At 48.6% G+C, this 13,850-nt stretch overlaps 1 protein-coding gene across 1 annotated transcript in view; it reads left to right on the plus strand.

Annotated features, from left to right (window-relative positions):
• Positions 1-13,850, plus strand: part of LOC149434820 (copine-7-like) — a 132,896-nt gene that overhangs the window by 45,984 nt on the left and 73,062 nt on the right. The window contains exons 3-4 of the mRNA XM_089663333.1: positions 2,877-3,059; positions 13,482-13,556. Of these exons, the coding sequence (XP_089519459.1) occupies positions 2,877-3,059; positions 13,482-13,556 (258 nt within the window). The remainder of the gene's footprint in view (positions 1-2,876; positions 3,060-13,481; positions 13,557-13,850) is intronic.

The raw sequence follows: 13,850 nt of genomic DNA on the forward strand, positions 1-13,850 counted from the left end.
TGCCCGCACTGAATGGGTTAACGGCTCTTTTTTTTGTCTAGGGGTCATGAAAATTGAGATATTTATTTTTTACTATTTATTTATTTCAGGTACTTATATAGCACAGTCAACGTACGCAGCACTTTACATATATATTGGACATTCACATCAGTCCCCGCCCCTGAGGAGCGTACAATGTAAGGTCCCTAACTCCCATCATACATACACATACTGGGGCCAGTTTAGACAGGAGCCAATTCACCTCCCAGCATGTCTTTGGAGTGTTGGAGGAAACCGGAGTACCCGGGGGAAACCCACACAGGCACCGGGAGAACATGCAAACTCCAGGCAGGTGGTGCCGTGTTTGGGATTTGAACCAACGACCCGAGTACTGCCAGGCGGAAGTGCTAACCATTCAGCCACTGTGCTGCCGATATACTTATATACTTACCTAATCCAACAATCCTCTGAGCGCAAGATTGACCCCTGCTGCTTCCGCCCCCCCCCCCCCCCCTGCACACTAGCGATTTTGTGCATGGACTGTTCCTGACGTCATCACGCTCATGGACCAGATCATCATGGAATGCCAGGATGGCAGGAACAGCCCACCGCTGGACATGGGGGAGTGCTGTTTTCCAGAGGATCAGGTAAGTATAGCCTTTCCATGCGCCCCTGGACAAAACAAGCAGTGGACCTATGCAGGGTGGGCACAGCCGCACGGGAAGAAGAAATTATAGGAAAAAGGAGTTCTAGTTTAAATATTTTCTTGAGTCTGTGATATCAGATTTCTGTAATACCACCCAGACGGGGGGAGGAAGGAGCAGCACTGTCAGCCAATCTGTTGCGTGACATGATACTTATCAGCCCAACGATTCTTACAGGAGAAAAGAGCAAGGGGTGCCCTCATCAATGTATAATGGGGTGTTAGGTCCCTTTTCAGTTTTCCCTCCTTTTTGGGTTGATACTTAAAGCGGAGTTTCACCCAAAAGGCGAAGATCTGCTTGTCTGCCTCCTCCCCCCTCCTCTGCCACATTTGGCACCTTTTGGGGGGGAGCGGGTACCTGGTTTTGACAGGTACCGGCTCCCACTTCTGGCTCATCGCCATGGACTGACCTGGAGGTTCACCCCCCCTTCTCCCGCAGCCTTCTGGGACAATTCACAGGTCCCAGAAGGCTGCAGCCCATTCACAAAGTGCAGCGCGCCTGCTCAATAGAAGGCTTCACTGCTGGCTTCCCTTAGTCAACATGGTGGTGCCAATTGAAGGATCGGCTCGGGTGAGGACACCGCTGGATCCCTGGACAGGTAAGTGCTCTAATAATAAAAGTCAACAGCTACAGTATTTTAATTTTTTTGGGGGGGGGCAGAACTCCTCTTTAAGGGGGTTGGGGTCAGGTAGAAGGAGTTGGGAGTTTTTTTCTAGCAGCTTAAGGTAGGTAAGGAGCCATGTTTTCCCTGGAGTTGGAACACGTTAATATGGGCTTAGGCTACTTTCACACTGATCTGTGGCAAAAAACACAACAAAAAGACACGTATGCGTTTTTAAAGTATTTTTATTGTGTTATTGCCACGTTTTACCACGTTTGTGGTGTATTTTTAAAGGATGTGTGACTCAAAAACCAAAATCCGATTCTATTTGCATTGCTTCCTTTGTTTGGAATACCTGGTGATCCTTCACACTGACCATGCTAAACATGAGAGCACATCCACCCCAGCGTGGTCAATTTTCTGGCTGTGCTGGTAGAACAGCCTGCCTGTCCTCCAATGATTAGACATGTGCTGACACGCCCCTCAGCACAGCTCTTAACTGGGAAGATCAGTGTACTGGTGTTTCCTTGCTTCCTGCTGACACCCTCCTGCAGTCTCCACCCCCAGCTATCTAAGCCCCTTATGCAGCTGAGAACAGAGAGGGAAAAAAAGGGCATTTATAATGTATATGTAGGAGATCCCGGACGAGCCCCCACATGTAGCACTACCCCTTCAGGAGTCACTGAGTTTTGGGTCTCCCTATAAACCTGTGCGAGTTTGTAGGATCTGGTACATTCCAGAAGCACAAGTGATAGAGTATAGTGGCATGCAGAGGTCAGTATTCACATAGGATTGCAATTGAAAGGCGTTTCTGTATTGAAGTAAATGGAAGGCAATTTTGCATTGAAGTCAATGAAAGGCGATTTTGCATTGAAGTCAATGAAAGACGATTTTGCATTGAAGTCAATGGAAGGTGATTTTGCATTGAAGTCAATGGAAGGTGATTTTGCGTTGACGTCAGTGTAAGGCTTATTTGCAATGAAGTCATTGGATGGCAATTTTGCAGTGAAGTCAATCGAAATGCAGAAGTCAAAATCACACCTCTGGTGAAATCGCACTCAATCTGCAGTGCTATTCACACAGAGATGCATGCATAAATCATACTGCAAATTTAAGCATGCATACGTGTGAAGCAGGGCTACGTGTATGGGGAACCATGTGAAATGCTATGGATTGTGGTAGGTTGTTCTGATTGGGTAGGTTGCTCTTATTTCAGTCTATGGCAACTAAAGAAAAGTAGTTGTGTTACTAGGTCTAGGGCCACCCACAACCAGTCAGAACCCAATAGGACACCAAAGTGGCCATCCAAGCTATGGGGGGACTAGGTTTTGTCCTCCTGCTACAAATGTTCTGCCACTTATCTATTGTCCAATCAGCAGCCTGGGGATGACTAGGAAGGTAGTGAAGTACCATTGCCATGGGAAATGGGTTCTAGAATTTTCATTGGTAGGATGGTTGCAGCTATACGAGTAAGTTGGCCATACAGTATATTTATCTGCAGATATCTTGTTTAATCCATAAAGTCACATTTTTTCGATGTGGTAGCACACATGTCCATCCTTGCTTTCCTGACCAGTTTTCCCTTGTCACAGGTGGACCGGACAGAAGTGATCAAAAGCAACCTGAATCCCGTCTTCTCCAAGGTCTTCACTGTGGATTACTACTTCGAGGAGGTGCAGAAGCTGCGGTTTGAGGTGTACGACATCCATGGACATTGCAGTATTGGAGCGAGGGATGATGACTTCCTGGGTGGTGTGGAGATGACTCTGGGACAGGTAAAAGTTCATGGATGATATATGAAACGAGAGTAGATGTTTGAAATGATGCGACTCTTAGCAGGTTATGGTTTTAATGGAATTAATGTTTGGTGTCACCTATGATGTTCTGGGGTGTCGGATAACAGCTGAGACAGTCAAACCTGACTCTCCAAGAAACCTATCCTACCATGGTAGCCAGGGTCAGATTTGACATAAGGCCATGGCTTAGGGTTCCATTGCTGATAGGGGCAATACCGATCACAGGGTTACTTGGCATTTTGGATCCTACAGGGCCAGCAGGTTCCAAGATATTTTGTAGAGTGGGATTTGGTGCTCTGAGGCTGAGAACAGTCTACAGATTACCCCCTCAGCTCCTTCTACTGCCCCAAGTGCCCCTTAGACCACCCCACAGCCTCCTCCCAGTGTCATCCAGCTGATAGTAGGTGTGTTAGAGAGGGAAGGGCACAAAAAAGCTGGCCTAGGGGAGAAGAAATGTAATTCAGACCCAGATGGTAGCATGGAAACAGCATTGAAACAGAAGACCAGGATAAGCATTAAATATCTTATATAAATCTTGTAGACTTCACCTCCGCAACATCTCCAACCTCCACAACATCTCCAACCTCCGCAACATCTCCAACCTCAGCGACATCTCCGACCTCCGCAACATCTCCAACCTCAGCAACATCTCCAAGATACGCCCGTTCTTAATCTCTGAAACCACTAAGAAACTTATTCACTCCCTGGTTATCTCTCGCCTTGACTATTGTAACTCCCTCCTCATTGGCCAACCTCATCGCAGGTTATCCCCTCTTCAGTTTATCATGAATGCTGCTGCCAGACTCATCCACCTTACTAACCGCTCTGTATCTGCCACCCCTCTCTGCCAATCCCTCCACTGGCCTCCACTCAGTGTCCTCAATCCCTCCACTGGCCTCCACTCAGTGTCCTCCATGCCTCTCTGCCAATCCGTCTACTGGCCTCCACTCAGTGTCCTCCACCCCTCTCTGCCAATCCCTCCACTGGCCTCCACTCAGTGTCCTCCACCCCTCTCTGCCAATCCGTCTACTGGCCTCCACTCAGTGTCCTCCATCCCTCTCTGCCAATCCCTCCACTGGCCTCCACTCAGTGTCCTCCACCCCTCTCTGCCAATCCGTCTACTGGCCTCCACTCAGTGTCCTCCATCTCTCTCTGCCAATCCCTCCACTGGCTTCCCATTGCCAAATGGATAAAATTCAAAACATTAACAATAACGTATAAAGCCATTTATAACTCCGCCCCAAATTACATCACCAATCTTGTCTCCAAATATCACTGTACTCTACGCTCCTTGTATGACCTCCTGCTCTCTAGCTCCCTTGTCTCCTCCTCCCATGCTCGTCTCCAGGACTTCTCCAGAGCTTCCCCCATCCTCTGGAACTCTCTACCCCAATTTATCAGACTATCGCCTACTCTGCTCACTTTTAGGCGATCTCTGAAAACCGATCTCTTCAGGGAAGCCTATCCTGCCCTCAGCTAATACTGGAATCTTCTACTCTTCCAACCAGCCCCTCCCCCACAGTTATTACCTTTTGTACCACTAGCCCCTCCCTCCTAGATTGTAAGCTCCCAGGATCATCCCCTCCCTCCTAGATTGTAAGCTCCCAGGATCAGGGCCCTCCTATCCCTCTTGTATTGATCTGTATTGTTGCTGTATTGTCTCCCGTTATATTGTACAGCGCTGAGCAAACTGTTGGCGCCATAAATCCTGTATAATAATAATAATAATGTCACTTCCTTCGTAGATCGTTAGAACAAACAAACACATTCTCTTCCTTTCTTTCCCAATGTTGCAAAGACTCCCCCATTTATTTCTTCTGCTGCATGGAATTTTCAGTTTTCTTGCTGTTTGCTGCGGGATATAGATTTATGTTTGTTACTCTGGTCGGTTATTGTTCAGCCTTATTGTATGAGTTTTGCGATCAGAATGTGGTCCCCAATGGTCTGGATTTTAGCTGCATTCGCTTGCGGTCAAAACAATATCTATTAAGTAGCAGAAACAATTTATCTCTATGGTGGCCACATGTGTCCCTGTGTATTACACCATTATCTTCTTGTATACTGTAGGTGCCCAGATGCTGCACAATTCTTTCCATCAAGTGTAGGTTTCAGGCTAACCGTACGTGATAACGAGTGTATACAACGTATGGTGTCACTCATTTAGAGCTGCACTCCGGCACTCCGACACAATAGGTGGCAAGGCACATGCAGTGTAAGGCATCGCATCTCCTATATTATTATTATTATTATTATACAGGATTTATGGCGCCAACAGTTTGCTCAGTGCTTTACAATATAACGGGAGACAATACAGCAACAATACAGATCAATACAAGAGGGATAGGAGGGCCTGATCCCGGAAGTTTACAATCTAGGAGGGAGGGTCTGATCCTTGGAGCTTACAAGCTAAGAGGGAGGGGCTGATCCTGAGAGCTTACAATCTAGGAGGGAGGGGCTAGTGGTACAAAAGGTAGTAACTGTGGGGGATGGAGTGGTGGGAAGAGTAGAAGATTCCATTATTAGCTGAGGGCAGGATAGGCTTCCCTGAAGAGATCGGTTTTCAGAGATCGCCTAAAAGTGAGCAGAGTAGGCGATAGTCTGATAAATTGGGGTAGAGAGTTCCAGAGGATGGGGGAAGCTCTGGAGAAGTCCTGGAGACGAGCATGGGAGGAGGAGACAAGGGAGCTAGAGAGTAGGAGGTGGATGCATTAAAAAAGAAATTTTTTTCTTTTGTTGTCATTCTTTCACAGCCCCTTCGAAATTAATGGATTGCCTTAAAGGAACGTGAAAATTCCACACTGTAACACGTGTAGCACTACCCCCTTAGGTGTCGCTAAGTTTTTGGGTCCCCCCCTATGGCCCTGAACAGTCAGGCACTGCAAACTGAGACAGTAACCAGTCCTAGTCCTTAGGCTTGTTTTTTTTACTAAGGGTATTTAACTTGGATGGGGCTGAGGCAGGGGCGGACTGACCATTTGGAAACTCGGGCACTGCCCGAGGGCCCGGGGTCAGTAGGGGGCCCCATGAGATGCCCCTGGTACCTTTTTCATAGGCTTTTTTGAGTTTGGGCAAGGACACAGGGGCTCCATGATCCCCTATTGCCCGGGGGCCCCATGAGTTGTCAGTCCACCCATGGGTTGAGGAATGCATGGGAAGCCCAAGGAACTGGGAACTACGAGCACAAACTATGTACAAGTCTATGGACAATCTGTCTCTTCTGTGAGAGCATGCCTGCTCTCCAGTGTACCTCCTCAGACCGCAGATGAATCCTCCTCTTCACCCAACAGTACTAAGTCTATTCTCTGGGCAAAGGGATCCAGAAGTTGACCAAGATTCAACAGTCCCAGCTGAGAAGCTAGTTGGGTTCTCCACCTGACTGCCCTCTCCCCTTAACCGGCCCAGGGGGTGTAAGGTTACTTAAAGGAATGTGAAATTCCACACTGTAACACATGTAGCACTACCCCCTTAGGTGTCGCTTAGTTTTTGGGTCCCCCCTATGGCCCTGTCCTTCTTGATAGCTTGGTGGGTTGGTGGCAGCCTTCAAGCCTTCTGGCTCCTTCCCTGCTGCTCAGGCTGTCCCTCTTGGTAGACAGTGGCACAGCGGAGGTCCTCTTTTACAGCATCTGCCTGTAGGTAGGCCCCTTACCCAGGCCCTGTCCCAGGCTCCACACTTCAGCCTCCTATTCCATCTTCCACCCGACACACACTGACTTCTTCCTGTCCCCAGCAACAATAGAGCCCCCACTCACAACAATAGATCCCCCTCTGCAAAAATAGATCTTCTTCAGCAATAGATCGCCAACCCGCAACAATAGGCCCCCCTCCACAAAAATAGATCTTCAGCAATAGATCCCCCAGCAGCCAGCATTGAGAGACTCTCCAGCATACCTCAGCACCCCTTGCCGTTACATACATCCAGTTCTGGAGGTCCCGGAACTGCGTTCCCCCACAATCCTTCTGAAAAAAAGCCCTGTGCATATCATCTAGGAATGTTGGCAACTATGGGTGATTAGGGTGTGCCTAGGCACACTGGCACACCCTGTGCGCACACCTATGGAGCAGGGTATGGTATGTGGGGAAATTTCCCTGCAAGCAATACATAAAAAAAAAAGACAAAAAAGTTTTGGCTTTGGATTCACTGGCATCAGAAAGAGCACACTATTCCGGTGATATGATGCTGGCATGGATCGGTTTTCCCTATACAGACCTCTACAGCCCTCGGCAACCATTAGAGTCCATAAAGGTCTATGTATGACTTCATTAGCTCTCATAAATACAAGTGCTTTCAGCTTTCTTGGAAATGACAAATGTGTATTATGTTACCAAGGTACATTTTTTTTCGAGCAGCTAGACCCCCTGGCACACCTCTGAAGGCTCCGGTGTCTCTTGAGTGCATCCGCTTTTATGAATATCAGTGCATTCCGAGCCGCGGTTCTCTTCCCATTCACTCATCTCCTCATTTACGTCAATCTCAGCCTCTTATTATCTCCGCAGTCCATATACCCCGGCTCTTCTCTGACAATGACTGCGCTGAGATCACCTGCTCCGCCATTGTGCTCCTACCTTTCACCACTTCCCATTTAGTGCCCACATACTCCGAATGGGAGATTCAAGGACAATGTTATGCTGAAATCATTCCAAAGGTTTTACGGTTTAAAAGCTTTACTGAAAAAAATGGTGCTCATTGCTATATGGTGGGCCAGATTACTGCACGGCCAAAGCCCCCCAGTCATACAGTTGATGTCTATTAGCTGTGTGTTTCTTTGTAAAATGTAGAGCTCACCCCCAAAGGGGCCTGCTGAGAGCGTACCCCGGTCTTCCTTGATAGTACAGAGGCTGCCAGCCACACATGGGCAGACTGACCATTTGGAAACTCGGGCACTGCCCGAGGGCCCGGGGTCAGTAGGGGGCCCCATGAGATGCCCCTGGCACCTTTTTCATAGGCTTTTTTGAGTTTGGGCAAGGACACAGGGGCCCCATGACCCCCTATTGCCCGGGGGCCCCATGAGTTGTCAGTCCGCCCCTGCTGCCACAGATAAAGTTCCCTGCACACCAACATCACAGGTTTAGTCTAGGGCAGTGGTATCCAAACTGTAGCCCAGGGGCCAGATGCGGCCCTTTGATTGCTTTTATCTGGGAACTATTCCTCTCACTGACACAAACAATGGGACACTATTCTTCCAATTGACACCATTGATGGGGCACTGTTCCTCCCACTGACACCAATGATGGGGCACCATTCCTCCCACTGACACCAATGATGGGGCACCATTCCTCCCACTGACACCAATGATGGGGCACCATTCCTCCCATTGACACCAATGATGGGGCATTATTCCTCCCACTGACACCATTGGCAGGGCAATATCCCTCCCACTGACACCATTGATAGGGCACTATTCCTCCCACTGACACCAATAATGGGGCACCATTCCTCCCATTGACACCAATGATGGGGCACTATTCCTTCCCCTAACTCCAATGATTGGGCACTATTCCTCCCACTGACACCATTGGTTTGGCAATATCCCTCCCACTGACACCATTGATGGGGCACTTTTCCTCCCATTGGCACCAATGATGGGGCACTATTCCTCTCCCTAACACCACTGATGGGGCACTATTTCTCCCACTGACACCATTGATGGGGCACTATTTCTCCTACTGACACTATTGATGGGGCGCTATTCCTCCTGATTCCAACAATTACATTGTTTACTCCCACTGATGATGGGGCATTTTCTGCTCCCAAAGGCCACAGTCCGGCCCCCCTAACGTCTGAAGGACAGTAAACTGGCCCTGTGTTTAGAAAGTTTGGAGACTCCTGGTCTAGGGGAAGTCCTATTACAATTTATTGCTGAATAACTTGAAACAGGAGAGGAGCAGGGGCGGGCTGACCAATGGAGCACTCGGCACTGCCCGAGGGCCCGGGGTCAGTAGGGGGCCCCATGAAATGCCCCTGGTACCTTATTTTAGGCTTTTTTGAGTGTAGGCAAGGACAGAGGGGCCCCATGATCCCCTATTGCCCGGGGGCCCAATAAGTTGTCAGTCCGCCCCTGGAGAGGAGTTTAGGGTCTCAAGATACTCCAAACTATAATAGCAATCAATCTGAGGACAATCTTCTCACTAATCTTCTCTATAACAGATTTTCCTGGAGGTACCAGGGAATGATCAGTATATCTAGGACTCTATAAGAGCAGTCCCAGTCTGTGTTGCATCCTCTGGCACTTAGTTCCCTTCTAGCACTTGCATACCTAAAAGAACCCCAGCAAGATATTTACTCACAATGTCCCAGGAGATGTCTGCCACCCAGCATCCACAGGTAGATTCTCAATGAGGAATATAAACGGTCCTCCTCCAGACCAGGACATCAGGATGGTGCCCTCCAGCAAATAATCCTTTAGCTCTTGCTAAGGCCCAGAATACAATTCCTTGTCTCAGGGGAAGCAGCCCCAGGAACACTCTGCCAAGGCCTCCTAAACCTTTATCACCTCCACAGTCACCTTCAGGATGCCTCATTCCTAGGATTGCCTGGGGCATGATACATATTCATGTTGGTGATTCGAATCTCCATGACCTAGAACCTTCTGCTATTTGTGTTGGATCTCTGGAATGTTGTCAAAATGGCAACCTTTGAGCTGGATCTTCATCTTTGGGAAGAGAGCGAAGTCCGCAGGAGCCAACTCTGGTGAGTAGGGTGTGAGCAGCTGGCCCAGGCTCTCAGGGGCTGGCTGAAAGGCTGAGCCAGCTGTTGGTCCAGGCATCTGGATGGATTCCGATGTTAAAGTCGGGATCTTTCCAAAGCCTGGACCAGCTGAGCGAAGGCAGCCAACAACGGCTGCTTTTGGCTGGCAGAACAAAGCGCACTCCTGTGATCCATAGGATCCAAAAGCTTTGGCTATATTTCTCCTTTAATATGATGAAATAAAGCTCTCCCCTAGGAATTTTGTGCCCTAGGTGTCATCTTTCCTGAATTCTGAAGTCTAATTACACCGAGAATATTTTGATATCTGTCCAGTGCTGACTGGTGGGGATTGATCTGCTCAGACCCCGTTCTTGGTGTTCTTGAGGTCATAGGCAGCATTCCTCCTCCTCCAAACACGGCGAGTTGAGTTGATGCCAAAGAGCTGGATTTTGGTCTCCTCTGACCACAACACTTCCCACCAGTCCTCCTCTGCATCATTCAGATGTTCAGTGGCAGACTTCAGACGGGCCTGGACATGGGCTTTCTTGAGCAGAGGGACCTTGCGGGCACTGCAGGATTTCAGTCCTTGTCGGCGTAGTGTGTTACCAATTGTTTTCTTGGTGACTGTGGTCCCAGCTGCCTGGAGATCATTGACAAGATCCTCACGTGTAGTTCTGGGATGATTCCTCACTGTTCTCATGATCATTGACACTCCACGAGGTGAGATCTTGCATGGTGCACCAGACCTAGGGAGACTGACACTTGTTTTGTGTTTCTTCCATTTGTGAATGATTGCACCAACTGTTGTCACCTTCTCACCAAGCTGCTTGGCCATAGTTTGGTAGCCCAGTCCAGCCTTGTGTAGGTCTACCATCTTGTCCCTGACATCCTTGGACAGCTCTTTGGTCTTTGCCATGGTGGAGAGTTTGGAATCTGATGGTTTGATTGCTCCTGTGGACAGGTGTCTTTTATACAGGTAACACAATGAGATTAGCAGCACTCCCTTTAAGAGACTGCTTCTAATCTCAGCTTGTTACCTGTATGAGAGACACCTGGTAGCCAGAAATCCTGCTGAATGATAGGGGATCAAATCCTTCTTTCCCTCATGAACATGCAGATCAGTCATCATTTGTTAGACGCATTTCTGCTGAATTTGTTGTTGTATTCTGTCTCTCAGTGTTACACCGAACATTCCATTGTTAGACCAATCATTTCTTTGTGAGGGGCGAACATTCAACACCAGCAGAGGAGCAAATACGCATTTCCTTCACTGTATTAGGGTTGATTTAGTAAAGCAAGTAGACTATTTGAGGAAAGTTGCACTTTGCAGGCACATTTGCCCCGGAACTGAATGAGTTCTGCTGACTCCTATCATTCAATCACGTGCAGGCAAAAAAATGATTCTTGTATGTGGTTAGAGAATTCTTTGCAAAATGAAACGTCATCGCCTTCTCTAAGTTCTGGGGCAAATTCCCTTACAAAGTGAACAGCCTATTTGCCTTTAGTCAATCAACCCCACTGTGCAGGAACACCGGAGCCGCTAAATGTCTTCATGTTCTGGATGTGTCTCCAATCTACTCCTGGAAAGCTCTCAGCCTCTTATGGGCTTGCAGGAGGTCAGCGCAGGACACAACGTTTCTAAAGAGTTTTCTCTGCTGTATTGGACTCATTTGTCAAAGTGCTGTGATAGAGATAATAAGGAGAGCCGCTCTCAGCCCAATATCAAAAGGATTATACCGCTTGTAACTGCCGATTGTAACTGCTGCTTGTAACTGCTGACACCTTAAGCTCTCTATTTCAGGAATATAACTATCAAGCAGCAGCTTCATGTCTGTCTATGGACAGTGGCAGAGATGGGCAGACAGTGTGAGCTGGTGGGTTGGGGTGGGAAATATTAATTTTATATTTTGGAATTCTCGCTACTGTTTAGTCCTGGGAGACCAGCAGAATCTAAAAGCTGCTCTCCCTTCTGCCGCCAAAGCATAAATAGGCAAACTTGGCCAAGCCAAGCATGCATGTGTAACGCCCTCCGGGTTAGTTTGTTTTTTGTTAGATAGAGGCTGAGTAGCAGCCTGGGATGAGTCAACCTGGGGAGTGAGGTTACCTTAGGACAGGCTAGGAGGCTCTGACAGGTTTGGGCTTCTGGAGCCACAACCACCTTTCCAGAAACCTGAGAGCTTTCTGAAGGAGGGGAGGAGGCCCAGATCTGCATGTTTTAGGGACTTTGGTCAATATCCAGGCAGGAGGCTGGGCATGGTGACCAGAGCAACCCTCAAATATGGCAGAGCCTGGGCGGAGGCGGGCAGTGTCAGGTGGAAGATGGATTGAGGTAGGCTGGAGTGTGGAGTCTGGGAGGGGGCCCCAGGGAGGAGAGCCCACCTGCAGTCACTGGAAAAGAGGATCTACACTGCCTCAGCATCTCCGGGAGAGGATAGCCTGTGTAGCAGGGAAGGAGCCAGCCCAGCGTAAGGCCTGAAGGCAGCCATCTACCCACCAAGCTGACCGGAGAGGACAACATGAGTACTTTTACACCAACTGGGACAGATAAGGGGAGAGGGCAGTCAGGTGCAAGACCCAACTAGCTTCTCACCTGAGACTGTTCCAGATTAACAGCTCCTGGGCCCCCTTGCTCAGGGATACCCTCAGGCAGCTAAGTGAAGAGGAGGAATCATTCAGAGTCTGGAGGAGAGGATATCTTAGGAAGAGACTGTTGCTAACCGAATCTTTGTACAGGTCAAGGCTTCTGGAACCCCCCTCCCACCTTTCCAGAAACCTGTTAGCTTTCTGGAGGAGGGGAGGAGGCCCAGATCTGCATGTTTGAGGGAATTTGGCCAATCTCCAGGCAGGAGGCTGGGCATGGTGACAAGAGCAACCCTCAAATGTGGCAGAGCCTGGGCGGAGGTGGGCAGTGTCAGGTGGAAGATGGATTGAGGTAGGCTGGAGTGTGGAGCCTGGGAGGGGGCCCCAGGAAGGGGAGCCTACCTACAGGCAGGTCACTGGAAAGAGGATCTACACTGCCTCAGCATCTCCAGGAGAGGATAGCCTGTGTAGCAGGGAAGGAGCCAGCCCTGAAGGCAGCCACCAAGCTGACCGGAGAGGACAACGTGAGTACTCTTACACCACCTGGGACGGATAAGGGGAGAGGGCAGTCAGGTCCAACACCCAACTAGCTTCTCACCTGGGACTGTTCCAGATTAACAGCTCCAGGGCCCCCTTCCACAGGGATACCCTCAGGCAGTTAAGTGAAGAGGAGGAATCATTCAGAGTCTGGAGGAGAAGATATCTTAGGAAGAGACTGTTGCTAACCGAATATTTGTACAAAGTTGCTAAAGAGTTGTCCTCAAGTCCAACAGTTCCTCGGGCATCCCATTTACTGCTAGACCCCATCCAAGTTAAACCCCTCTTAAGAAAAACCACAAAACCAGCTCAAGGACTGTTCACTGACTCCAGTGTGCGAAGTGTGAAAATGCGTGTTGCCTGGCTGTGCAGAGCAATTAAAATCCAGGGGCCCCTAGGTAGCAGTGCTTATGTGATAGCTGATAGTGAAGATTGGGGGTTGTTTTCTATTATGTCCACATGTCCACATATCCAGCTACACTCCAATGCCTTTGGCTGGTCTTGCATACAATGTGCAGTAAGTGAAAATGCTGAAAAGTAATGTTTGGTTCGGAGTGCTCCTTTAACCTTTCTCTGGATTTTCCTCCATTTCCTGACAGATTGTTGCACAGAAGAGGATTACCAAAGGATTGTTCCTTAAATATGGAAAATACGCAGGAAAATCCACCATCACGGTGAGCAATTGATGCGGTTGATTCATTGACGCGGTTGATTCATTGATGAGGTTGATTCATTGACGCCGTTGATTCATTGACGCGGCTGATTCATTGACGTGGTTGATCCATTGACGTGGTTGATTCATTGACGCCGTTGATTCATTGACACCGTTGATTCATTGACGCGGTTGATTCATTGACACCGTTGATTCATTGACGCAGTTGATTCATTGATGTGGTTGATTCATTGACGCGTTTGATTGATTCATTGACGCGGTTGATTCATTGACGCGTTTGATTGATTCATTGACG

Source organism: Staurois parvus, unplaced genomic scaffold, assembly GCF_062004578.1.
Source record: "Staurois parvus isolate SC_StPar_1 unplaced genomic scaffold, SC_StPar_1.0 ptg001667l, whole genome shotgun sequence".
NCBI lineage: Eukaryota > Metazoa > Chordata > Amphibia > Anura > Ranidae > Staurois > Staurois parvus.